Genomic DNA, 26,455 nt, shown 5'->3' with positions numbered 1-26,455 from the left:
GGTTGAAGTCTTATGGTTGAAGTCTTATGGTTGAAGTCTTATGGCTGAAGTCTTATGGCTGAAGTCTTATGGCTGAAGTCTTATGGTTGAAGTCTTATGGCTGAAGTCTTATGGTTGAAGTCTTATGATTGAAGTCTTATGGTTGAAGTCTTATGTCTGAAGTCTTATGGCTGAAGTCTTATGGTTGAAGTCTTATGGTTGAAGTCTTATGGCTAAAGTCTTATGATTGAAGTCTTATGGTTGAAGTCTTATGGCTGAAGTCTTATGGCTGAAGTCTTATGGCTGAAGTCTTAAGGTTGAAGTCTTATGGCTGAAGTCTTATGGCTGAAGTCTTATGGTTAAAGTCTTATGGTTGAAGTCTTATGGCTGAAGTCTTATGGTTGAAGTCTTATGGTTGAAGTCTTATGGCTGAAGTCTTATGGTTGAAGTCTTATGGTTGAAGTCTTATGGCTGAAGTCTTATGGTTGAAGTCTTATGGCTGAAGTCTTATGGTTGAAGTCTTATGGTTGAAGTCTTATGGCTGAAGTCTTATGATTGAAGTCTTATGGTTGAAGTCTTATGGCTGAAGTCTTATGGTTGAAGTCTTATGGCTGAAGTCTTATGGCTGAAGTCTTATGGCTGAAGTCTTATGGTTGAAGTCTTATGGCTGAAGTCTTATGGTTGAAGTCTTATGGCTGAAGTCTTATGGCTGAAGTCTTATGGCTGAAGTCTTATGGCTGAAGTCTTATGGCTGAAGTCTTATGGTTGAAGTCTTATGGCTGAAGTCTTATGATTGAAGTCTTATGGTTGAAGTCTTATGGCTGAAGTCTTATGGCTGAAGTCTTATGGTTGAAGTCTTATGGCTGAAGTCTTATGGCTGAAGTCTTATGGTTGAAGTCTTATGGCTGAAGTCTTATGGCTGAAGTCTTATGGCTGAAGTCTTATGGCTGAAGTCTTATGGCTGAAGTCTTATGGTTGAAGTCTTATGGCTGAAGTCTTATGGCTGAAGTCTTATGGCTGAAGTCTTATGGCTGAAGTCTTATGGTTGAAGTCTTATGGCTGAAGTCTTATGGCTGAAGTCTTATGGCTGAAGTCTTATGGCTGAAGTCTTATGGCTGAAGTCTTATGGTTAAATAATGGTAGCAATAACTCGTCTCTGCAGGTTTGTACTGAAGGCTCTTGAGGAGGAGCTCCACTCGCCTGCAGTGTTTGTGTCGGCCCAGCCCCAGATTCTTGGGATATACTCCGATTTCACGCACTCTCTCCCAATCCCATTCCAGACATTCCCGCCCACTCGCTGATTTAGACATCGGACCTCTGTAGTGTAGACCGATCCCGTCAAAACAGGAGACGGATTCATCTACCGGAAAATATAATTATCTGATGAACTTCACAGAGAGCATCAATAATACCTGACCCCCCCCCCCCCCCCACACACACACACACACACATGTCGTGTTTTCATGCACACACACACACACACACACACACACACACACACACACACACACACACACACACACACACACACACACACACACACACACACACACACACACACACACACACAGGTTTGTTTCACTATATTAGTGAGGACATTACATAGACTTCCATTGATTTTATATCAGGTTAATGGTACTTTCTATTCCCTAACCCAACCCCTATCCCTAAACCTACCCATCACAGAAACATGTGCAGATCAACAGATTTAAATAAAAACATGTTTTGGCCGATTTATAAGCCTTTTAAACTAGTGAGGACCAGTCCAATGTCCTCACTAGTGGGTCATTTTCATGTTTTACTATATAAGTGAGGACATTTGTGTCACAAGGAACACACACACACACACACACACACACACACACACACACACACACACACACACACACACACACACACACACACACACACACACACACACACACACACACACACACACACACACACACACACACACACACACACACTGACCTGTTTCACAGCTGGACCCGCTGAAGCCATCAGGACAGAGACAGAGAATGTGACGTCCCGACAGAGAGGAGACAGACGTCCCACCGTTCAGACACAAAACACCTGCAGGACACACACACACACACACACACACAGAGTCGAGAGTGAGGTCAAACAGAGGCTGATATTAATATGAACATGATGTTTGGCAAATAAAGATGTGCACCTGGTTTGTGATGTGAAGCGCTGGGGAAGAGTCTGCGCTGGGCTCTCTGGAGGTCAAAGCACAGAGAGCAGGAGTTCATTCACACACACACACACCGTCTCCAGAACAAATGAGTGAGTATGAACTGATGAAGCACACTTACACACACTGTGAGCGCTGCTAAAGCTACAATCAGACGGCAGAATCCTGACATTTCTTCAGATGCTGAAACCAAGAGCATGTCATTAAAGGAAAGATTTCGTTTAGAAATTGACAATTTTCCTGGAAACAGATCAGGATCAGACAGAACAGGCCCGGAGCGCAGATTAAAGCTCGGCGGCTTCTGAGAAAAACAGCCCATAATCTCACATCATCTCTACAAGATCTCAAACTGTAGATTGGTCAAGATATCAGTAAAGTAAAAAATAAATAAATAAATAAATTAAAACAAGAAATTTTTTTTTAATAAAAAATAATGAAAAAAATAAAATAAAAAAATAATAATAAAATAAAATAAATAAAATATCCCAGAGCAAATGATCTGAAACTATGCAACATAAATAATAAAATAAAACAAAATAATAACTAAAATAAATCCTGCAGAGTATCAAATACATTTCAGTATAAATGATCCGTGTTGCTTCTTAGTGTTCATTAAAAGCAGCATTTCAGCAACATCTCATAAAAGCAGCCGCATGCGTGAAGTGTTAATGGGGTAGAAACTCACTCACCGGTGTGTGTCAGATCACAGAGAGGACTGGAGTGTGTGGATCCGTATCTGTCTCAGGGCTGCACACACACCCTATATAGAGACACGACTGCCCTGATTGGCTGCAGGAACACACACACACACACACACACACACACACACACACACACACACACACACACACACACACACACACACACACACACACACACACACACACACACACACACACACACACACACACACACACACACACACACACACACACACACACACACACACACACACACACACACACACACACACACACACACAGTTGAACTCAAACTAAATCAACAGTGGTTCAAACAGCTTCTCTTTTTTAAACTATACCTTTAAGGCTATAAATCTAATATTTCACATTTGCATTGCATTTTATGTTTTAAAACTACAGAGCTTTGATTATAATATTAACAGATAAAAATAGACAAACAAACAAACAGATAAACAAACAAACAAAAAATGTAATTAAAAATTAGCAAAATATGAGCAAATGAGCAAATTATCTGAAAAAAAGAGCAAATTATCTGAAACTGTCAACATAATAGACATCTCCAAACAATAAATACACAAACAAACAAACAAACAAACAAACAGTGCAAATTATCTGAAACTGTCAACATAATAAACATCTCCAAACAATAAATACACAAACAAACAAACAAACAAACAAACAAACAAACAAACAAAAAATGTAATTAAATATCCCAGAGCAAATTATCTGAAACTGTCAACACAATAAACATCTCAAAACAAACAAACAAACAAACAAACAAACAAACAAACAAACAAACAAACAAACAAACAAACAAACAAACAAACAAACAAACAGTGCAAATTATCTGAAACTGTCAACATAATAAACATATCCAAATAAAATAATTACAAATAATAAATAAAACAGATTATTTATATACATTTTATGAAAGTATCTGCTGTATAAAGATCTTATTTACATGAATCATCTGAATTTCATCTGACATTTTGGCCTTATAAATATCAATATCTGAATATGATATATTTCATATTTTCTGGGCCTCTGAATAAAATGTAGGTGTTCCTTTTCTCCTTGAATATGAGCTCCATATGCCTAATGTATCAAATATGATACTTATGGGGATATATGACAACAACAGCTGTTTTCCCAGGAATCAGAGCCTGAAGCTGGGGTCACTGGACGGCGTTCCGGTCAGCAGACGGCCATCTTCTCCAGAACACTGACACTGACACCAACGCTGGAGGAACAAGTGGGCAAACAGTGAAATCAGTTTCACACTTCCAACATCAGCTGTGCACACACACACACACTCAGCGGGCCACATTTGGCGTTCGTTTCCTCTGGGATAAAGAAAATTTTGTGAGTAATCGCTGTAGGTGTTGCTGGATAGCTCACAGTGTGCGGGAATGCACAGATATGATTCAGTGTTTGTCTTCCAGCGCCTCAGACTCATTTATTCAGACGCAGAGCTGATTTTAGGTCAGTGATTAAAGGCTTTTGAAAACGTGATGGTTAAAAATGGAGCTCCACACCCGAATGACTGAGCGGATGTTCATCATCTCTGACGGACGCTACACAAACACAAGATTTCTGCATGACAACAAAGATTGGGTTTTGATCTGTGTTAGTGGAACATGTGAATGTGACTCAACACCTGAGACTGACCTTTGACACCAAAACACACACACACACACACACACACACACACACACACACACACACACACACACACACACACACACACACACACACACACACACACACACACACACACACACACACACACACACACACACACACACACACACACACACACACACACACACACACACACACACACGACCTCAAGCAACATGGATTGTGTGCCTCTCCTCTCTTCTTCCAGACTCTGGGACCCTGATTACCAAAGAAATTTAAAATTTACTTTCATCAGAGAACATAACTGTGGACCACTCACTCAGCAGTCCTTTTGTCTTTAGCCCTGGCGAGAGGCTTCTGATGCTGTCTGTTGTTCAACAGTGACAGCTTGACAGAAGGAATGCGGCAGATGAAGCCCATGTCTTGCATATGTCTATGCGTAGAGGTTCTTAAAGCACTGACTCCAGCTGCAGTCCACTCTTTGTGAATCTCCCCCACATTTTTGAATGGGTTTTGTTTCACAATCCCTTTCCAGGGTGCAGTTATCCCTATTGCTTGTACACTTTTTTCTACAACATCTTTTCCTTCCCCTTCGCCTCTCTATTAATGTGCTTAGATACAGAGCTCAGTGAACAGCCAGCCTCTTTTGCAATGACCTTTTGTCTCTTGCCCTCCTTGTGCAAGGTGTCAATGGTCATCTTTTGGACAACTGTCAAGTCAGCAATATTCCCTATGATTGTGTAGCCTACAGAACTAGACTGAGAGGCCATTTAAAGGCCTTTGAGTTAATTAGCTGATACGAGTGTGGCACTATGTGTCTTCAATATTGAACCTTTTCACAATATTCTAATTTTCTGAGATACTGAATTTGGGATTTTCCCACTGTAAAAATGAATGTGTTCAGTTTACTTAATTAAATTATGCAAAAGTGTTGCCTTGATTTAATTAAGTAAGCATTACTTAATTCTATTAAGTTGTTCTGACTTAAACCGTTTAAGTTAAACTGTTTACTTGTGTTTTCTAAGTAACAAAGGCAGAGCATGCAAATAGTTCAGATTACTAAATTATTTTAAGTAAGGTCCAAAAATTATTGGACATTAAAGGTGCACTATGCAACTTTCCGTCCACTAGAGGTCGCCTATTCTAAACAAATGTGTAGTTTGATGACGCCAAGTGTGAGCGCAGTATCTTGGGACATGTGGTCTTCACCTCACAGCCGGTGGAAAATAGGACTCGGGCAGAAATCATGTTGATGGATGCGGTTATTAACGTTACTGTAGTGTAAAGCAGAGCAGGACCGAGTGTTGAGGAGCTGAGCACGGCTGCTGGAGCGATTGTTTCACAAACACACGGCTCGCGAGTACCGGGACTTTTATTATGACGGTACGGGACACAGTCGCAGAGCGTGAGAACTTTCGCTTTTTCTGGTCATGATTATAAAGTAAAGCAGCTCTGTTTATCATATTAGATACATTTAAGTGTGTTTAAAATGATGTTATGACGTTCCTCTGTGCGTTCGCTCGGCGCTGCTGTGACGTGTTCACACTGCTAAGAGAAAAGCGCTTCTGCAGAATAAAACCGAGGGTAACGCAGATATGACGCGATTGACAGGCGACTCCCTCAGACGCTATGCTGACACGTCCCTGTCCTCAGTTAAAATAGCAATTTTCTCACAATTTACAAATAGTTGGAAACATTTTGGATATTGTAGGTACTGAACTGAACAAAATATATAACACTGGCCTAGTGGTTTTTGGATATTTTACTGCAAAAAATACTACATAGTGCACCTTTAAGTAAAGTTCACTAAAAAAGTCTTAGTAAGAATAACGTTGGATTTTACAGTCAGTTATATATTTGAAATATAACAAAGTGTAATGAATGAATATAATATACAAGTTTCACTTTTTGAATGGAATTAGTGGACTAAATCAACTTTTGGATGATGTGTGTGTGTGTGTGTGTGTGTGTGTGTGTGTGTGTGTGTGTGTGTGTGTGTGTGTGTGTGTGTGTGTGTGTGTGTGTGTGTGTGTGTGTGCTCAATTGCAAAGAGAAGGTTTGGTTGTGTATATCTCTTGTTTTGCCAGCTAAATAAAAGAAAACTAAATAAATGTTCTGAAAGCTCAAGACAAATTGTCTTCAAGACACAAATGAAACAGGGAGCTTAAGTAAAGAGCATTCTGGAGATATACATTTTACAACAGCCACTAAAAATATATACATAAAAAGTTAAATTATTCATTCAGCTAAATGTATATTTGTTATTTTCCATGACAACAGCTCCCCCTGTTGGCCCCCTGCTACAACTACAATGTCCTTGATAATCCATGGAGAGCCACCAGCAATCAACATTCCTCTGAAATAATGTGTGACACTGCGGTCATCTGAAACGGCTGGTACCGTCTCTTTATTCAGGGTCAGAGCGTTCAGATGCCCGACAGATGTGTTGATGAGTATAGTTGTGGCACTCATGCTCCACTGTGGCTGAAAGGAGGACATCCAACAGTTGAGGATGGAGCGGTCACTCGAGACGACTGTGGTCACTGGGGCAATGACTGCTGCCTTTTCCAATCCAATCCTATTAAAGTTAAAGCAGAATCTACAACAGCAGAAACTACACTACGACTGGTAATATTGTTACTAAAGGACTGTATTACACACTTGGCACACTAATTTTTTCAAAAGTGTGTTTAACTGTTTAGAAGCAGATCTCTTAGAAGTGGTAAAATCTTCACTTCTCTATGGGACTTTTCCAAACTACCAGCCGCAGTAGCCTCTTCTGAAAAAGAGAAATCTGGATAATCCATACTGAGCAACTACAGACCAATCTCAAATCTCCCCTTCATTGGCAAGATCATTGAAAAAGTTGTTTTCAATCAGTTGAACAAATTCTTGATAATTTGACAATTTTAAATCTTGTTTCATTCTGTGTCACAGCACAGAGACAGCGCTCATAAAGATAATAAATTATATTCGCTTAAATACTAATACAGGCAAAACTCCTTTTGCAAATGCATTGATGACGTTAACAACTGGATGTGCCAAAACTATCTTCAGTTAAACAAAAACTGAAATCACTACATTTAGGGTAAAAAAATTAAATTCTCAAGGTAAATACATATCTTGAGGTTAAAGGTCTAACAACAAAAAATTAAGTCAGGAGTCAGACCTGAGTTTCAGTAGTCATGTCAAAGCAATAACTAAATCAGCATACTATCATCTGAAAAATATTGCAAGAATTAGATGTTTTGTTTCCAGGCAAGACTTAGAGAAACTGGTTCATGCTTTCATCACCAGTAGGGTGGACTATTGTAATGGCCTTCTCACCGGCCTTCCCAAAAAGACCATTAGACAGCTGCAGCTCATACAGAACGCTGCTGCCAGGATTATGAGCAGAAGCAGAAAATATGACCATATCACACCTGTCCTCAGGTCTTTACACTGGCTTCCAGTTACATTTAGGATCGATTTTAAAGTACTCCTACTTGTTTATAAATCACTCAATGAGCTAGGACCTCAATACATCGCAGATATGCTGATTAAATACAAACCCAACAGATCGCTCAGATCAGCAGGATCAAGTCAGTCAGAAATACCAAGAGTTCACTCAAAGCAAGGAGAGTCTGCTTTTAGCTATTATGCCAGCCGCAGCTGAACCAGCTTCCTGAACAGATCAGATGTGCTCCAACAGTAGCCACATTCAAATCCAGACTCAAAACACATCTGTTCAGCTGAGCATTTACTGAATGAGCTCTGAGCACTGTATGTCCGACTGATCGCACCCTATCTATGCATCCTCTTTGTATTCTTTTTAACCGTTTTAGTTTAACTTTGTTCTTTGGTTATTGTTATTTTATCTTTCATTTGATTATTTTTAATTCTCTTTACAACTGTATATTTTTATTTCTTATGCATCTGTTGATTATTATTGGTTAGGGCTGTCTGACTCACTCTTAGAAGAAAAGGTTCTGTCAGCGCTACGTAGTTGAACCCCTAAAAGGTTCACTGCAAAAAATGCTTTTCTTACTTATTATCTTAAAACAAGAAGTATTTACTAGACAAGCAAAAGTAATTGTCTTATTTTGGGAAAAAATAACTCAAAATTAAGAGAGTTTTTGCTAAGATAAGAAATGCATTTTTTTCTTTGATAAGATTTTTTTTGTGTGTGTGTGCAGTGTTCTATATAGAACCCTTTTTAAGTGCCAAAATGGTTCTTTCTTGTCATTATAGAACCCTTTTAGCATAGAAGGGTCTTTGGAATATACTCAATTATACTTCTATATATAACCTTTAAAGGGTTCAAAAATATTGTCAAAATATTGTCTCAAGATTAAATATTGTATTAGCTCTTACGCAAAGCTTCCGCGAAGGAAAACAGTTCCAACCTGCTTTAAGCCTTTATCTATTGCTGCTAAATGTTGAGAATGAATGCTGAAAGGGTTAGTTCACCCAAAAATGAAACCAAGCCTATGATTTACTCACCCTCAGGTCATTATAGGTGTTTATGACATTCTTCTGTCAGACAAATACAATCAGAGTTATATTTGAAAAGTCCAGGCTAACGTTAATCCCAGCAGTAGTTGGAGCTGTTTTTGAAGTCCATTAAATGCAGCTGTCCGTCAAATAACGTGCTCCACACGACTCCGATGGGTTAATAGAGCCGTCTGATTCCAATCGATGCGTTTGTGTAAGAAAAATATCTATATTTAAAACTTTATAAAGGAAACCTGCCTTGAAGTCTTCCATTGTAACCCACGGCTGTTTAAGCCACAAGATGGCGCCAGCGTTAAGCACAGAAGTAGAACCGGTCAAGATAACTCGTAGTACCCGGATGAGCGGGTGTTATCTGGGAATAACATACCGCTGGAATGCGCGATTGACCAATCAGAATCAAGTATTTCACAGAGCCGTGTAATAATGGTGTAAAGAAGCGGACGCAAGAAAGGGGAGGCCCTGTGGGGCATTGGTAACGTCCCCTACAGGAGCCCGTCTTGGACTGACTTGTAACGTCCAGGAGACGTTGAGAACCTGCTCCATCTCTTCCATCTCAGATAGGGGTTCATGAATTTAGAGAATCAGGCAGATAGGGATCTATTTCTCACTATGTAATTTTTATTTTGCATTTCTATGTAAAGCACTTTGAATTTAGCCTGACAAGCCAGACCCACATCAAGATGTTTGGTCTGGAAACTCACCATTGACGGCTCAATCCGAGGGGCGGATAAACGGTTGTCTTTCAAACTCCCTCTGCACGCGATAGGATAGCGCTACACCAACCAGAGCAACGAAGGTGAAGCGGAGCTCGCTGACAGATTAAACATTCGCCGTATCCGGTCGGCTAAACTCTGAACACATCTTCCCTTTTTAAGAATGACTTCAGTGCCGTTCTTTGTTCTTTTCTCAGAGAAAAGCTTAACTCCAAGTCTTCCAGAGTCGCGGTCAAAGCTGATTCGAAAGACCGCCGTTCGCCAGTTTCTGTGTTTACTAGAAGCACGCAAACCCAACTCAGCCGTCGTCATTATGGCCCCGCCCACTGACTCTATACACGATGTGATTGGCCCGGCAAGAGTTAGGGGAATACAGCTCAGAAGGGTATTGAGAGTTGCTAGACGACACTCGCGGGCAGATTAGATTTGCTGCCGCTAGGGTGCGTCTAGATTTCTAGGCTACTTTGAATTGCCATTGAGTATGAAATGTGCTATATAAATAAACTTGCCGTGCCTATTCTGGGTTTGAGTTTTAGTTTGAGTTTATCTGACAAAAACTAGCAATACAACTGCGTTACAACTACTTTGTCAAAAATATCAGAATAAAATAGCATTAACTTATTTCCATCGTGGTTCTTGATTCTCATTTTGTTTTCTTAAAAACTGTGGTTAACATTTTATTCAGGCATTTTTATAAGGCACATGAAAAAGGTCTTAATGATCCAAAAGGTAAATAAGGAAAAATAAAATAAATGCGATGGTACTCATAGTCTGTTTTTCCTTTTGTAATCATGCTTTGAAGAAACATATGGGGATGTTTAATGATTATAGTGCTATCTTTTGTCTAATTCTAAAGGCTTTAAAGAACTGTTGGATTGTTCTTTTTAGTGCACAAGATGGGGTGAGGTTCAGTCCGTGCTCAGATTACCAAACAGTATTGTTCTAGTTTTTATTTATAGACGGTGAAGACAAACTGAAGTTGAAGAGTGCATTCATTATGACAGGTATTATAAGTTCACATTCAGTCAGTCCTCGGGACACGGTCCTCGACTGAGAGCTTAACATTAATAACTGTTGACCACTCAGATCCACTGCTGACTCTATGAAGCGTTCAGATATAACTGCTCTATTTGTTTAAGTTATTATTATTATTAATTGTGCTGAATGTTGTGAGGAAGATTTCTACGATACTGTATGTCAGTAGTCATTGTCATATAGTGTGGTTAAGATTGCAAATTCCTGTCAATAAATAGAAGAGCTATTAGATAAAGTATGATAAGAAGAAAGTAATATAAAATATGAAGAGTTTTAAGGTATTGGTTGTGTTCCGGTTGGTCTCTAAGGGTTAAAACACTGAACATGCGACTGACTCTTGGAATGGCCTGTTATGTCATGTCTTAGTATAGTTGATATGTTCACAGGTTTCTGAATGTGATTTTTTATTCAAGGGCCCTTCACAGTAGCCTATCTTGGTGCCACAACACCTCTGAAATGAACAGTGTTTTAAAAAGTCATATCTTTAATACAGAGATGCAACACATTGTGTATAAAATATGAAAATATTCCAGACTACAACACTTTAAAGCATGAATGCATTAACACCAAATATGAGGTCAAAGCAAACAGGTTTTCAGAAACAGCAATGTATTTTACACATACGTCTGCTTTAATTAGGTTTAACATTAAAATGGCTTCTTTCAGGCTCAAACTCAGCCATACGTTTCCTCATTCATTCTGGGAATTTTTGGGAACTCCTCATTAATTACTACAATTGTAACAAATATATTAATTAATAAATAAAGGACAGAAACAAATACTAATTAATATTTTAGAATATGCAGCAAATGCATTTTTTTTAAATATTACATATCGCAATAAGGCTCTTAGTCATTCATATTTTTAAGTTAAAGTTTATTAGAACCGAATATATCAACGCAGTAGAAAAAGTCATAGCTTTGAGATAATTCAGACTTAAGTTTAAGATTAAAGCGTGGCAAAACCAAACTCCTCATTACTGTTTTATGGTTTCTATAAAAACAAGAACAATAATAATAAACCTAATAAATAGTATTTGAAATGAAAAACATGTTAAACAATATAACACTCTATAAAAGTTACTTGTTCACCCTTATATTACCTATTTTTTTATGTAAATATAACAATAGTACACTTTAAAATTCAACAGTTGTTCTTAATAAGACTTTTTTGGGGGGGTAAACTTTACCAAATGTCCAGTAATTTGTTGAACTTACTTAAAACAATTTAGTAATCTGAACTATTGGCATGCTATGCCAACAAACTTGGACTCACCAACAGTGGGTTACACATTCAATATCAGACAAAGACTGGCAACATGAGGGCATAAATACACAAAGGGCTACTGACAAGACAAGGGACGCGACTGTGAATAATGACCAACCTATGACAACATGACACAGAAACACACGGGGGCATGAAGTCACATGACAATCCAGGAAGTGCAAGACAAAACATGACAATGAACATGATAACCAAAAAACAAGAAACATGTCCTGTGACAGGGAGTACGCTTCCTCAGATCACAGATGCCAATTAAGTTGACAAAATGGTTTAAGAACAACTTGATGCAATTAAGCTCACCTAAGTGTTAAAGAGCAACTCCGGTGAGAAATGACCCTAGGTGTAATTAACAGATGGTTAGCGAGTAGATCGCTCTCTGGGATGAGTTTTCATGAATGTAAAGAGTTTTATCTCTAAAAACAGATTAGCTTATAACGCTTGTCTATGGGGCACAGGGTAAGTCAAATTAAATCGCTAGTTAATACCACTAATAAGGCTCAGAATAGCCTCACACTAACACGGCAGCATAATGAGGGTCCCTACATGCAAACCGAAGCATTGAGAACTTTGTAAGCAAATTCGCCTTATTCACCTGGCGGCCATTTTGAAAACTCTAACGCCGTTGTGGGGTACACAAACCCGGAAGCTGGACTCCGATACAGTACTAATCATTAAAGGGTTACTTCAACGATTAGCATATGGCTTTGTATCAGTAGCAGCATTCTGTGTCACTCACTTCGTCACTCAGGAAAAAATCCTACAGAGGACAAACCTTTCACCGTTTTCCGGAGGATAAGGGATTACATGGAGAGTGGATTAAAAAAATATCAGAAGGGATCCTGGTCGTAATTTCTGCATTTTACTACAGACGAAGTTCGTAAGACAATAGCAAGACTGGAACATGTCAAGTCAGCTTTATTTAGCGCTTTTACAATACCGATTGATCCAAAGCAGCTTCACGGTGTTAAACAGGACAATATTACAACACAATTTGATTTGGCTGCAGTCATTCTGGAGAAAACGGTGATGTTATCAGCTTATTTTAATTTATCATATAGTGTCAACGTGGGCAGATCAGTATTATAGTTGATACAGTTAATTTACATGTGGGAGATATGTTTATGTATAAGCTACTGGATCTTCATAAATGTAAAATAAAATGTCCATTTATCTTAAAGAATAAAGTACAATTTTCTTACACATGGATGATGTCTTTCATAACTTTACAACTGGTCAGAACATCAGAAAGAAATAAGTCATTCAAAAACATTGATACGCTCACTGCTCTAGGTTTGTAAATGGTAACTATGTACATTTATTGGTATGGAGGAATACAAATGGCCTGTTTGTATATTGTAAGTATGGAAAAACGTACCAGAAAAGGGCAGAACATTAGAAATTACATTAGGAGGAAAATTAAAAAACATTAACAAATGAAAACTATATACATAAACATATTATCAGTGATGCATTACATGATTTTGTTACACACAGCAGGCAGAAAGTGAGTGACACAGAATGCTGCTACTGATTAGTACCGTATCGGAGTCCAGCTTCCGGGTTTGTGTACCCCTCAACGGCGTTAGGGTTTTCAAAATGGCCGCCAGGTGAATAAGGCAAATGAATGAAGGAATGAATGAATGAATGAATGAGTCGTTTATATAGCGTTTTCATATGTACTACTGTACACCCAAAGCGCTTTACACTCGTGTCAGGGATCTCTCCTCGACCACCACCAGTGTGCAGCATCCACTTGGATGCACACGTGTACAAACAGTTTAATAAGAAGATACTTTATGTCCTCACCGTAAAAAAAAGGTCTCCAATTGAAAATGTGGTCCCCCTTTATATTAGGTGGCCTTAGCTACTATGTACTTACAACAACAAATAAGTACAATGTACCTACTGTGTCCGTATTGCTAAACACTTTTGCTGATAGTGACGTGGATACGGGTAGAGTTAGGGACAGGTGTGGTGTGTGTGTGTCAGTTTAAGGGTAGGGTTAGTTGTAAGGGAAGTGTCAACTGTGTAATTACAAATGTAACTACAGAAATTAATTACAGACGTAATTACATGCAGGCATTTTTTCAAATGTAAGTACAATGTAAAAACATGTATGTACACCATAAGTGCATCATATCAAATGATTAATTACAATGTTAGTACACAGTAGTTAAAGCCACCTAATATAAAGGGGGTCCGAAAAAATTTTTTAGTGACTGATCACATCAACATTTTTTAGTTGGCCAAATGTGAGCAGTCACTAGAAAATTTTCAATTGGGGCCTGAATTTTTTATATATTTTTGTATCTTTTTACAGTGCTTAAAGGTGCACTATGTAGTATTTTTGCAGTAAAATATCCCAAAACCACCAGGCCAGTGTTATATATTTTGTTCAGTTGAGTACCTACAATATACCAAATGTTTTCAACTATTTGTAAATTGAGAGAAAATTGCTATTTTAACTCAGGACCAGGACACCTGTTAATCGCGTCATATCTGCGTTACCCTCGGTTTCGGCTTTTATTTGGCAGGAGCGCTTTACTCTTAGCAGTGTGAACAAGTGAACACACAGAGTAACGTCATAACGTCATTTTAAACACACTTAAATGCATCTAATATGATAAACAGAGCTGCTTTACCTCATAATCATAACCGGAAGAGCGGATCAGTGCAGGCGCCCGGCGAATGTGTCCCGTCCCGTCATAATAAAAGTCCCGGTGTTAACGAGGCCGGTATTTGTTTAACAATCGCTCCAGCGGCCGTGCTCAGCTCCTCAACACTCGGTCCTGCTCTGCTTTACACTACAGTAACGTTAATAACCGCATCCATCAACATGATTTCTGCCCGAGTCCTATTTTCCACCGGCTGTGAGGTGAAGACCACATGTCCCAAGATGCTGCGCTCACACTTGGCGTCATCAAACTACGCCTTTGTTTAGAATAGGCGCCCTCCAGAGGACGGAAAGTTGCATAGTGCACCTTTAAGTAATCTTACTATTAAATCTAAAGTAAGATTAGTAAATATTCTAAAATATGTTAACTAGAATTGACATTAAACTAACTTGATATTTATCACTTAACTTGGGGGGTGTTAGCTTTTTTTACTTTTAGCTGATTATTAAATAAACTTTATTTTCCCCTTTACGTTTGCTTTTCAAAAATAAAGCAACCAGTTTCCACTTTTTTAAGTTTCAAAACAGATTTTGTTAGAACTTACAGTGCAGCAAATACCATAATGTCATATTTTACAGCTTTAGTAGCCTCATGTCATTTTTATAATGTTTGTATTGAAAAGCTTGTAATTACTTTTGTGTCCAGTTTACCTGGAGCGGTTCAATGTGGTTTCAGCTGGTTTCACCACAGAGCGACCTGTAGCCGGTATATTCAGAATAACAGGTTTTTGAATGACAGATATACATCAGCTTATTTTGCTTTGCACATCGGTTTAGACACACATCAGCAAGCTTATGATAAACGTCTGAGTATCTATTTCAATTCGATGAGACGCTAATATGAGTTTGTGAATAATAAAAGAGTATTTTTCAGTGTGTCACCTTTAGACAAAAGGTTTGAGCTTCACTGAGAGCCGACAGATACCATCAGCTCCAAAAAATGTTGAGGTTTCATGCTGTTCATTCATAGAGGAGTGTCTGTTTGTCTAGTATGATTATCTCATCATCGTTTTTACTTTTTATCTCATATTCTGCTACATTCTTTATGACTGGTTTTAATATGATTATTTTGCCCATTTATAATAATATGCAAAAACTGCAATCATCATATTTGCCATTGTGTGATAACTTAAAATAAAATAAATTAAAGGCTGTTAATGCAGTAATGACAGTCATGTACTGTGAGCAGTTCTGGGGAATCTCGATCAACAGCATCTGCAAAAATTACTAAAAATTCCTCTTCGGTGACTTGATAAGAATCACAAACTGTTTGTTTTTTTAAAAGCTCTTGCAAGTGTAAAATTGACAGTGAACCTGACAGGAAATGCACAGTCCTTCTCATGAGACACACATACTGTACTGTAGCTCAGAGGATGACATGTTCTTTATATTAGTGCCAAGTACGTGTCAGATGTGCTGTGTGTAAATGAATCAACTTAATTAGACCCATTGCATTAAAAATTATTTATTAATTATAGCCTTTATTAAAGAACATTTAAAATACATTCCAGTTCATTGTTAATTAATGCTTCATATTACATTAATGAATATTAATTTATTCAGTTTGTTTAAAAACTGCTCTCAAGCTTCTAATGATCACCATTTTGACAAAGGAGTGTCCTTTAACCTGTTAACTGTCACCACCATTTTGAAAATATACATGAAAATTCCCTATCCAAACTTAAATGGTTGCCATTCAAGAACGCTTCGGAATATAATCTGTAAGGCTGGAAAAAGCTAGTAGATGCTGGAAATGTCTAATCGCTCTGAGAAAACAAAGGAAATTAGCATCTGAACTCATTCATACAGTTAGCGTCTCTGTCCGAGACGACATCACACTGAGTGAACCATCTATGAATGACTCTAATTTACATGCCTTTCCTTTCACATGAAACTTCCCCCAAACTACTGCTCCCCCAAACTTGAGATCACCTGAAATGCACCAGAAATCTCTTTGTTACAATATCAATCCTCACGATACAGTATTATATGTGTTTGATATCATTTGAAATGTCTCAGTGCGACTGGTACAAATATCTCTACTCCACAGAAGTACACTAGAACATCATAAACGTTTTAAGAGTTTAAAGATATCTTGTCTTAGTTTGGTGGGTGTGGCTTTTCATTTGGCCTTTGCATCAATACAAGTCTTGATCAATGCAAATTCCCATTGTGAGCTTGTGTTTACATTTGAAAGAGTTTGTGCATTTGTTTCTGGGTATTTAAGGGAATGTTGCAAAGAGCTCAGGGCTTGACACTTTAAACCGGTCAGCCCGTAATGTTGGATGTCTCAAGACAGTCAGCAGAGTATTGCTCAGGTCAATCACTTCAAAAACATAAAGTATAAATAAATTATGGAAGTTTAATTGTACTGTAAATCAAATATACTGTACTAGATATTTAATGTAAAATATATGTTACAAAATAATTTGTACTTGAAAATTACTATCAAATAAAAGCCATATGTCTAATAAATTTGTGTTTCAAATTTGAAGTTGATATCACAAAAATTGAAGTTCCCATGAGATTTTGTTTAGCCGCTGTACCACAAATAGCCACCGGGTGTCATTGAAATCCCATTGATATTTTTAATGCAATTTCCTGTGTCAAATGTGTTTATTTTTGTGCAAATATCACAAAACAGTTTGCAGATATAGAACCGTGAGACTCAGACCTTTCTGACGATATGCGTTTTGTCAAGATTAGAAAGGTTTTTATTATAAAGTAGTTAAATAAATATGAAACATGACAACGCCACTTGGGGAGGAGCCCGCTGGAATAATTTAGAGCACCGTGTCCATGGTAACCCAAGGTCTGATTTCAAAACAGTTTTCACAGGATGAATCTTGAGTTCGTAAGCTTTCGGATGATATATAGTTTGTCAACATTTGATCAGGATAAATATAGGATATAATTGTTTTAAACATACAGTGGCAAATGGGCCCACCGGTGGGCCAGTGACCGTTAACAGGTTAATTAATCAGACATAATGTCATGATTAATGTTAAAGGGATAGTTCACTTTAAAATTCAATGTTGATATGTTTTAGCTTACCTCCTGGGCATCCGAGATGTAGGAGTATTTGTTTCCTCAGTAGTTTAAATTTTGATCATTTTAGGTCAAACCGTTCTTGTCTGTGCCTCACATAATGCACGTCTATGGTCACCACCTCAACTCCACAGGAAACACGCACGCGCGCCCTGGGATCAGTCGGACGTAGTGGTGTACAAGAGGTAAAACTGATATAAATACTGTTGGTTTTCTCACACAAACCGCTCGTTTCGTGTCTTAGGCCCTCAGTGTGTACTTACGATGGGGGATTATTTCATTTGGACTTCTCTGTGTTTGCTCTTTGAGGTGGTGACCATAGACCTGCATTATGTGAGGCACAGACAAGAACGGTCTGACCTAAAATGATCAAACTTGAAACTACTGGGGAAACAAATACTCCTACATCTCGGATGCCCATGAGGTAAGCTAAAACATATCAAAATTGAATTTTAAAGTGAACTATCCCTTTAATAAAATAAACCTTATTGTTCAATTCATTACCAGAAACTCTTGACATAATTATGCAAATCATTGCACATTTAAAAACTGGTAAGAATAATGAGCCAAATCAATATAGTGAGACATTTAGTTTAAAAATGCTTATTACTGTGTCTGTGTGTGTGTCTGTGTGTGTGTGTACTGTACACATATTTTTGTACATATATACGTTTACAGAGGAGACATTTGGACACATTAAAGTGCATCTCAGCTTTTTTGAATAATGATGAGGATCTTGTGCAATGTTCAGGTGAGGAGTTTAGAGTAATTCTTTTGTAATTCCGGTTTACCGTGATTATAGTGTTCACTTCCTCAAATTCTTCAAGAACAAAGGCCAGATTTGCACGTCTTATGAACGCTGTTGTCAATGCAACAATATATAAAACATATAGGCCTACATATGACACATACACTCCAAAAAAATGCTGGGTTAAAAGCAACCCAAGGTGGGTTGGAAATGGACAAATCCAGAAATTGGGTTGTTTGAACCCTAGTAAATGGACCCATTTAAACAACCCAATTTCTGGGTTTGTCCATTTTCAACTCAACTTGGGTTGTTTTTAACCCAGCATTTTTTTTTTGAGTGTACAACATGTAAAACCCAATGCTAATAATAATTAATTGGTTTAAGTAGGGTAAACATAAATTAAACAAAAGCATTCAATCAAATTACCTTTTATGAGTATCTATAACTTTCTTTTTCTTTTGAGTTCACAAAACTGACACATTTGAAGTAATCTGAATTGTTTAATTGTTTGAGTTGTGTGAACTTGTTTCTTTTAATTTAGACCAACCTAAATTTAACTGAAACTGGGCTGGGGTTTCTATTTCCCAGAATGCTTTGCCATGACACTCGAAAGGGAGAGTAAATGTAAAATGTAGAGTACAGAATTAAAATCTACTAGTTTTGCTTCAAACTTCGATCAAATTCAATCAAACTTTGAACATTTTTATGCAATGAATTCCTAAATTCAGGTTTACATTTCCCTGTTTAGGCTAATTTGATATATTCTCTGTGGTCTTTGTGAAAAAGTCATGTCTTCATTGTTGGTACCCAAATATTAGACACACATTTTCCTGACGCTGATCTGCAAACTAGCATGCCCTTTCCCAGCAGTTTTACAAAGACATTACAGTTTACTTTAGGGTGTAGGTTTGAAGTGCGGCATTCAAAACATATTTAAAATGTATTTCTGCATTCCTGTTATGATCTTGCCAGTTTGCACATCTTACAAATCCGGTCTTACTTGACCACTGCCTGCATCCTTCCAGAACTCTAAAGCTCTTTATGTGACCACAAATTATTTAAGCTAATAATTAATTACCATTATTATTTGAGCTATTTGTTGTACATTTACTAAAGCACTAAACAGATCAAACTGAACCACCATCATTCCATCTCACAGTCAACCACAGAGCTAAAGAATGTCCTTCTGAACGCAGGTGCACACAAGGAAACGATCGGTTCAAATAACAAATATCTCATTGTCACATTAAAAAAAATAAAAAACTGGTTTAAGCTATTGTTGAGAAATTACTTTAATTTCCAGTAAAGCTCCACCCACAGTTATTAATAAAGGCACTGATGAGATTGTGAGAGCTTCAGTTCAGCATCACTGTCCTGAGAATCTCTCTGAGTTTGCTCTTCTCAGCATCTGACCTCAGGTAAAGTTACTTCTGTTTTATCCCATTGGACAGTTTGGCTGTTTCTTATATTATGTAAAATGTGCATGTTATTTAAGCATAGTTGTTTTAGAAATGTGCACAACAAAGAAAGAATAAAATATAAGAAAGTTGTCATGTGTGTGTGTTGTATATGTGCAGGTGCTGTACATCACAATGAGGTTTGTGATCTCACTGTGTGTGTCACTGCTGCTGATTAACGGTGAGTGTTTTATAATCTGTCATGTAAAAGGGCAGAATATTTCCCCAATAATAAGTAATTATGTCTTAATTGTGTATTTATCAGGTGGAATAATCAATGGACAAACAATAACAGGTACAATCATTATTTCAGATCAGGTTCAATTCAATTTGTTTTCCATAAAAAAAGAATGAATATGCCTTCTCATATTTTAGCACTTTCATACACACTAATATTCACAACAGACTCGAAAGATTGCTTTTTTCCCAGTTATTTGGAGTCACAGTAGATTATTAATAAATGGTGATATTAAAAAAGTGAACTTTATTTATTTATTAATTTAAAAGAACACTGCAGTTTTATTGTAACAAACAAAAGTTGAGCCAAAAACCCAAACCAGGCACAGTGTGTTTGGAATTTGTAACAACTGCAATTAAATAAAGAAATAAATAAAATGTCTTACTCTCAATCTCACAATATTTTATTACATATTTAATCTAACCTACTGTGCAGATAAATATATTTACATGTGTTAATGTAAGAGTTTTTGTTTTGTTTAATAGTCTATTCATTTTTTTCAGTTGAAAGTGCTACTGAGAGTCTTACCACGGAAACTACAACCACGGACATTACGACTGGTAATATAATGTGCTATATTAGTCTGAAAGATGATGTATTTATGTAGGAGGCTTAAAATGTTATATGAAACCTTTGGTCAATGGGAAATGTAATAAATGTGTTATGGTTGCATTCATAACATATTCCACAATTATATTGAGTGAATGTATACTAAAGGTAGAGTATAGTTAACAGCCGAGGTGAAGCCAATCCCAGCCAAAAAACAAAAACAAAAACAGAAAAAAAGCACTGTGAGACATCTAGTTTAAATATTACTTCTTATTTAACTGTGTGTGTTTGTGTGTGTGTGTGTGTGTGTGTGTGTGTGTGTGTGTGTGTGCATGTAAAAAAATATTTTAAACAAAGTTACCTGGTTGCCTTAAAATTTTGAGTTCATTGAAATTAAAATTTTGAGTTAATACAATGAACATTTTTCGAGATTCGACAACTTTTATTAAAATATTATTAAGAGATGTTGTAAGCATATTGGGTAATTGTGTGTGTTATTTCTGATGACGCAGTGAAACATGCCGAATAGTGCTATTTTCATGATTTATCAAATTTTTTATGTGTTTAAGATACAGTAATATTTTGAGTTTCTATTTATTAAACAAATTTCCTTCATTGTATCAACTCAAATTTTTTATTTCAATAAACTCACATTTTTAAGGCAACCAGGTTACTTTATTTTTTAAGTTAAACCAACAAAAACCAACATTTTTTTTTAACAGTGTGTGTATACTCTACACATCACATATGCATGTACATATGTTAACAGAGAAGAGGATTAAAATGCATCACATCTTTTTTGAATAATGATGAGCTTCTTGTGCAATGTGCAGATGAGGAGTTTAGATCAATTATAAAGAGTCTTATTGTTACTCTTCCGGTTTACGGTAATTATAGTGTTCACTTCCTCAAAATCTTAAGTGTTGCACATCATCTTATAACAGTGTTGTCAATGCCAACAATATAAAGCCTATAGGCCTGTATTTGACATGTTCTTACTTTAGGGAAGGACCAACCTTTCTCTGTTTAGCCTCCCTTTATGAATCCTCTGCGGTATTTTTTAAATGAAGACGACATTTGTTATAGTTTCTCTCGCTGTCTCTTTCCTTCATACATTAGACACCCATTTGACTGATGCTAATCTGTGAAATAAGGACAAATCTGAGCTGTGTTTCCCAAAAGCGCAGTTCCAACGAACATTTGCAAACAGCATCGCAAAGTTGTGTAGTTGGAACTTAAAGGGGTGGTTACGTGTTTTTTTTCTAGGCTTTGTTGTGTTCATGGGGCGCAGTATAACATGTCTTAATACTTTTTTTTTTTTAAACACCGTTTTTTTTTGTCATATTCTCCCTTTATTCCACACCGCTGTCTCCACTGTCCTTTGAACGGCTCGTTTGCTTCCTGCTTCAATGAAACCCATCCCTCCGACAAACACAATGGTCTTAGATTGGTTAGATGCCCAAATGTAGTTTCATATATTTTTATTGGCTGAAGACAGGTTGTCAGGTTGTTCTGAACCGGTTACACAGAAACACCACACCCCTTCCCATTACGGGCAGAAGTCACATCTGTGGAGACTAGCAAGGGTTTATGATGTCACCAACCCAGGAAGAAGCTCGTTGTAGTCCAAACCGGCCGCTTTTGTAGGCAATAAACTGCTGTAACTTTAAAAGACTATCTCCGTTTGCATTGAACTTTCAGCGCTGTAACTTTGCAGATACTGTTTATGCTCAAGCAGCAACATTACACACTAACTAAAGTTAAACAAGTCAAATCGCATGAAACCTCCCCTTTAAGCTCTTGACCTGTGAGTGTTTAGAAGTCTAGAATGACTTAAAGGTGGGGTCAGTGATATCTGGTAACCATTGTTGATATTTCAAATCATCAAAACAAACACGCCCCTACCCCCAAAAGGGTCTTGGCCCTATTGTGATAGCTCCGCCCCACACATACGCAACCCAGAGGCATCAACGACTACGGCAGAATCTGTGTGTATCTAATCCAGGTCGAATATTCAATGAAAAAATCATCCCTTCTATCACAAAAACACAAACCGTTCTCATGAACAACTCGATAGTACACGAGCCGACAGTCCAGCTAACGACATATTACAATTATGACTGGATAAGGGTTATATAGATCATGAAAAGAGTAAGCAAACATATATTAGGAGTATAGTATCTTGTTGGAGACATTGTGTGAGCTGATGCTTGAAGCACACAGTGAGGAGATTGTTAGACGCTCATACGGTGTGGAAATGAACGGGTCTTTATCATCGCTGAAGTGAGACACAATACGATCACAAATGGACTAACAAGCGAACATGACACACGAGCATAGTCAAGCAAAAGCAGCATATATTAGGCTAGTTCTCGGCTAATGTCCGTCATGTGTGACTCGTGTGTTTTGAATAATGACGTGCACAGAGCGAGAGCGAGCGCTCTTCTCACCATCAATAGTAGACACCCCCTTTACCTGCTGATTGGCTACAAGTTTGTTATTTCACCCGGCCCGAGTGCTTTTTCTAAAACGGTTTTGAAATAAGACTTACCCCACCTTTAAAGAGATCAATACTGAGTAAAATAAGCGAGCTAACATGCGGTACAATCCGTACCTTCCATTATGTCTAGCCTATACAAATGACATTTTACTTGCTTTAGTTTGTCAAGAGAATGACAGCACTATTTCTGAAGAGAGATCATGTGCGTAAGTGTAGTAACCCGGGAACCCAGAGTATGACGTGAGAGGGAACCGATGATTGAGTCCAACATCTGGAAATAAAGCAAAACAGTGGGGAACAAAATAGCCAAGTAAATGTTATACTATTCATGAGTTACCTCAAACTTCTGGAAACACACATCTGGCTGAGAATTACTGAAGAAAGCAGGTATCAACTTTTTCCTAAGCCCCATGATGCTTTGCGTGAATTATGGGAGGAAACAATCAGCAAAAGTTTGCTGTATAAACGCTATAAGCATTTCCAAAATTAGGTACAAGATGACACTATTCTACTTTACTCACCGAACATTAAAAGTACATTTAAAAGTGTAAAAGCATTAGTTAATGTCGTACCATCACAGAACTTTTTCATTCACTGTTCTCGGCTGGTGGAATGATCTTCCCACTTCCATCCGGATGGCAGTATCACTAGCTGTTTCCATTCACTTATTTTTATGTGCATTTTGGGATATCGCATCAAAAACTTCTGAAAAGAAACGGCAAGATGCGCACAAATTCTAAAAATGTGCATAAAAACGCAGAAAAATGTATGCACTCGTTTGAGTTGGATACATTTTTTCTATCCCTTTTGTTTAATAGTCTTTTCATTTTTTTTCAGTTGAAAGTGCTGCTGAGAGTCTTACCACGGAAACTACAACCACGGACATTACGACTGGTAATATAATGTGCTATATTAGTCTGAAAGATGATGTATTTACGTAGGAGACTTAAAATGTCATATAAAACTTATGGTCAACAGGAAATTCAATATATAATGTATTGTGTTATGATTGCATTTTATTTTGCATATGTAACATATTCCTCAGTTATATTGAGTGAATGTACTGAAGGTAGAGTATAGTTTACAGCCGAGGTGAAGCCAATCCCAGCCAAAAAAGAAAGAAAGAAAGAAAGAGACAAAAAGAGCATAGGGAGACATCTATTTTAAATATTACTGCTTATTTAACTATATGTGTGTGAGTGTGCATGTACATACATATGTATGTTAACAGAGGAGACATTACTGTCAGGACATTAAAATGCGTCAAAGCTTTTTTGAATAATGATGAGCTTCTTGTGTAATGTGCAGATGAGGAGTTTAGAACGATTATAGAGTGTAATTGTTGCTCGTCTGCTTTACGGTGATTATAGTGTTCACTTCTTCAAATTCTTTAGTGTTGCACATCTTATGAGTGGTCCTGTCAATGCTTACAATATAAAGCATAGGCAGAGCTTTCCCTAATCTCAGGATACTAAGGGCTTATTATCTCTTATATGTCTCATTTAGGTATGACTTTGTCAAATAAGTTACTATGGAACTATGCTAAGTAGTAGTTAACCAAAGGGCAATCAATCTTAGTTTTCCAATTGAAATTAAATTACCTTTTTATGGGAAATAATTCTTGACTACCTTTTAAGACTAGTCTAAGAAGTTTTTCAACCAACTCCGGATGTCTTAAATTTTATTTTAGGATAAACTTACATTTGACATTTTTACTAATATTGTACTAAAACTATCATTCAAAAAGCATTATGTGTTTCAGAATATCAAGGGTTATTTATTAAAATTTATCGTCAGTGCCCAGAAATTAATATGCAGAGCTTATTCCAAACAATGATCAGACAAGTGTATGGTGTTTAGTCTAGATAAATTATTTCTTTATAACAAATGTAATGCTATAGTGTACTAGTGCTTCATGGTTGCTGCTTGTCTCAACAACACACTGTGCTCAGACTTTTCTCCTAAACTCTGAACCTCTCACATTTATCTCCTCTTAGAAGAGGGTATATATATAAATGCAGTCCATTAACGCGACCGACAAAATCCAGGAGGTTATAAGAAAGGGGACCTGGTCTATTCAAACTCATGCATCTCTTGAACTGGCAGAATTGCTCAGGAGGCAGCTTCTCTAAAAGTCGCTCAACATGTGGACCACAAGTAAGCTCAGCGAGACCTTCAGAGCTCATGGACTGATGGAGGCCCACTAGTGCTTGAACTTAGAGGGAAAATTGGTCCACGCCTCTACCATCACCTATACGGATAGCAGACATCTCCATTATAGCTCGGAGCTCCTTCAAAGCAAGCTGTCTAGGTTGACCATAATGCTTGTCTAGAGCTAGCCTAAAAATCTAGACGCACCCTAGCGGCAGCAAATTTAATCTGCCCGCGAGTGTCGTCTAGGAAATCTCAATATCCTTCTGAGCTGTATTCCCCTAACTCTTGCTGGACCAATCACATTATGTATAGAGTCGGTGGGCGGGACCATAATGACGACGGCTGAGTTGTGCTTGCGTGCTTCTAGTAAACACAGAAACTGGCGAACGGCGGCGGTCTTTCGAATCAACTTTGACCGCGACTCTGGAAGACTTGGAGTTAAGCTTTTCTCTGAGAAAAAAACTAAGAACGGCACTGAAGTCATTCTTAAAAAGGGAAGATGTGTTTAGCCGACCGGATACGGTGAATGTTTAATCTATCAGCGAGCTCTGCTTCACCTTCGTTGCTCTGGTTGGTGTAGCGCTATCCTATCGCGTGCAGAGGGAGTTTGAAAGACGACCGTTTATCCGCCCCTCGGATTGAGCTGTCAATGGTGAGTTTCCAGACCAAACATCTTGATGTGGGTCTGGCTTGTCAGGCTAGTCTAGAGCAGTTATTCCCAACCTTTTTCCTTGCCACCCCCCCCATGTACATATTTAATAATCAGAGATCCCCCACCCCCATATATATAACATTTTTTATTTCCTAGATGTGATTTCCTGCATTATGGTGCGTTTGAGGCCAAGTCCCTTGCCTATACCAATAAAATAACTCAAACCAGTTAATAGTCTAATAAAAAAGACAATATTAATTAAACTGCCATAAAAATCAACAGCTATGCTTTATCATAAATTTATGCTATAATCAGAAATAATATATAGTATAGTTCATGAGCGCGCGCCTGCGGATTATTGAGTTGAGTTAAGTCAAGTCAATTTTATTTA

At 37.6% G+C, this 26,455-nt stretch overlaps 1 protein-coding gene across 2 annotated transcripts in view; it reads right to left on the bottom strand.

The window, feature by feature from the left end:
- Positions 1 to 26,455, bottom strand: part of plaub (plasminogen activator, urokinase b) — a 122,123-nt gene that overhangs the window by 8,118 nt on the left and 87,550 nt on the right. For both annotated transcript variants that reach the window (XM_067429780.1, XM_067429781.1), the window contains exons 3-7: positions 2,866 to 2,965; positions 2,298 to 2,359; positions 2,156 to 2,201; positions 1,951 to 2,052; positions 1,180 to 1,339 (exon numbers count right to left, since the gene is read on the bottom strand). In XM_067429780.1, the coding sequence (XP_067285881.1) occupies positions 1,180 to 1,339; positions 1,951 to 2,052; positions 2,156 to 2,201; positions 2,298 to 2,348 (359 nt within the window). In that variant the 5' untranslated portion in view covers positions 2,349 to 2,359; positions 2,866 to 2,965. The remainder of the gene's footprint in view (positions 1 to 1,179; positions 1,340 to 1,950; positions 2,053 to 2,155; positions 2,202 to 2,297; positions 2,360 to 2,865; positions 2,966 to 26,455) is intronic.

The sequence above is a fragment of the Pseudorasbora parva genome, chromosome 21, assembly GCF_024679245.1.
Source record: "Pseudorasbora parva isolate DD20220531a chromosome 21, ASM2467924v1, whole genome shotgun sequence".
NCBI classification, from domain to species: Eukaryota; Metazoa; Chordata; class Actinopteri; order Cypriniformes; family Gobionidae; genus Pseudorasbora; species Pseudorasbora parva.
Note: the sequence above shows the minus strand (reverse complement) of the source record. Positions and strands in the feature narration are given on the sequence as shown.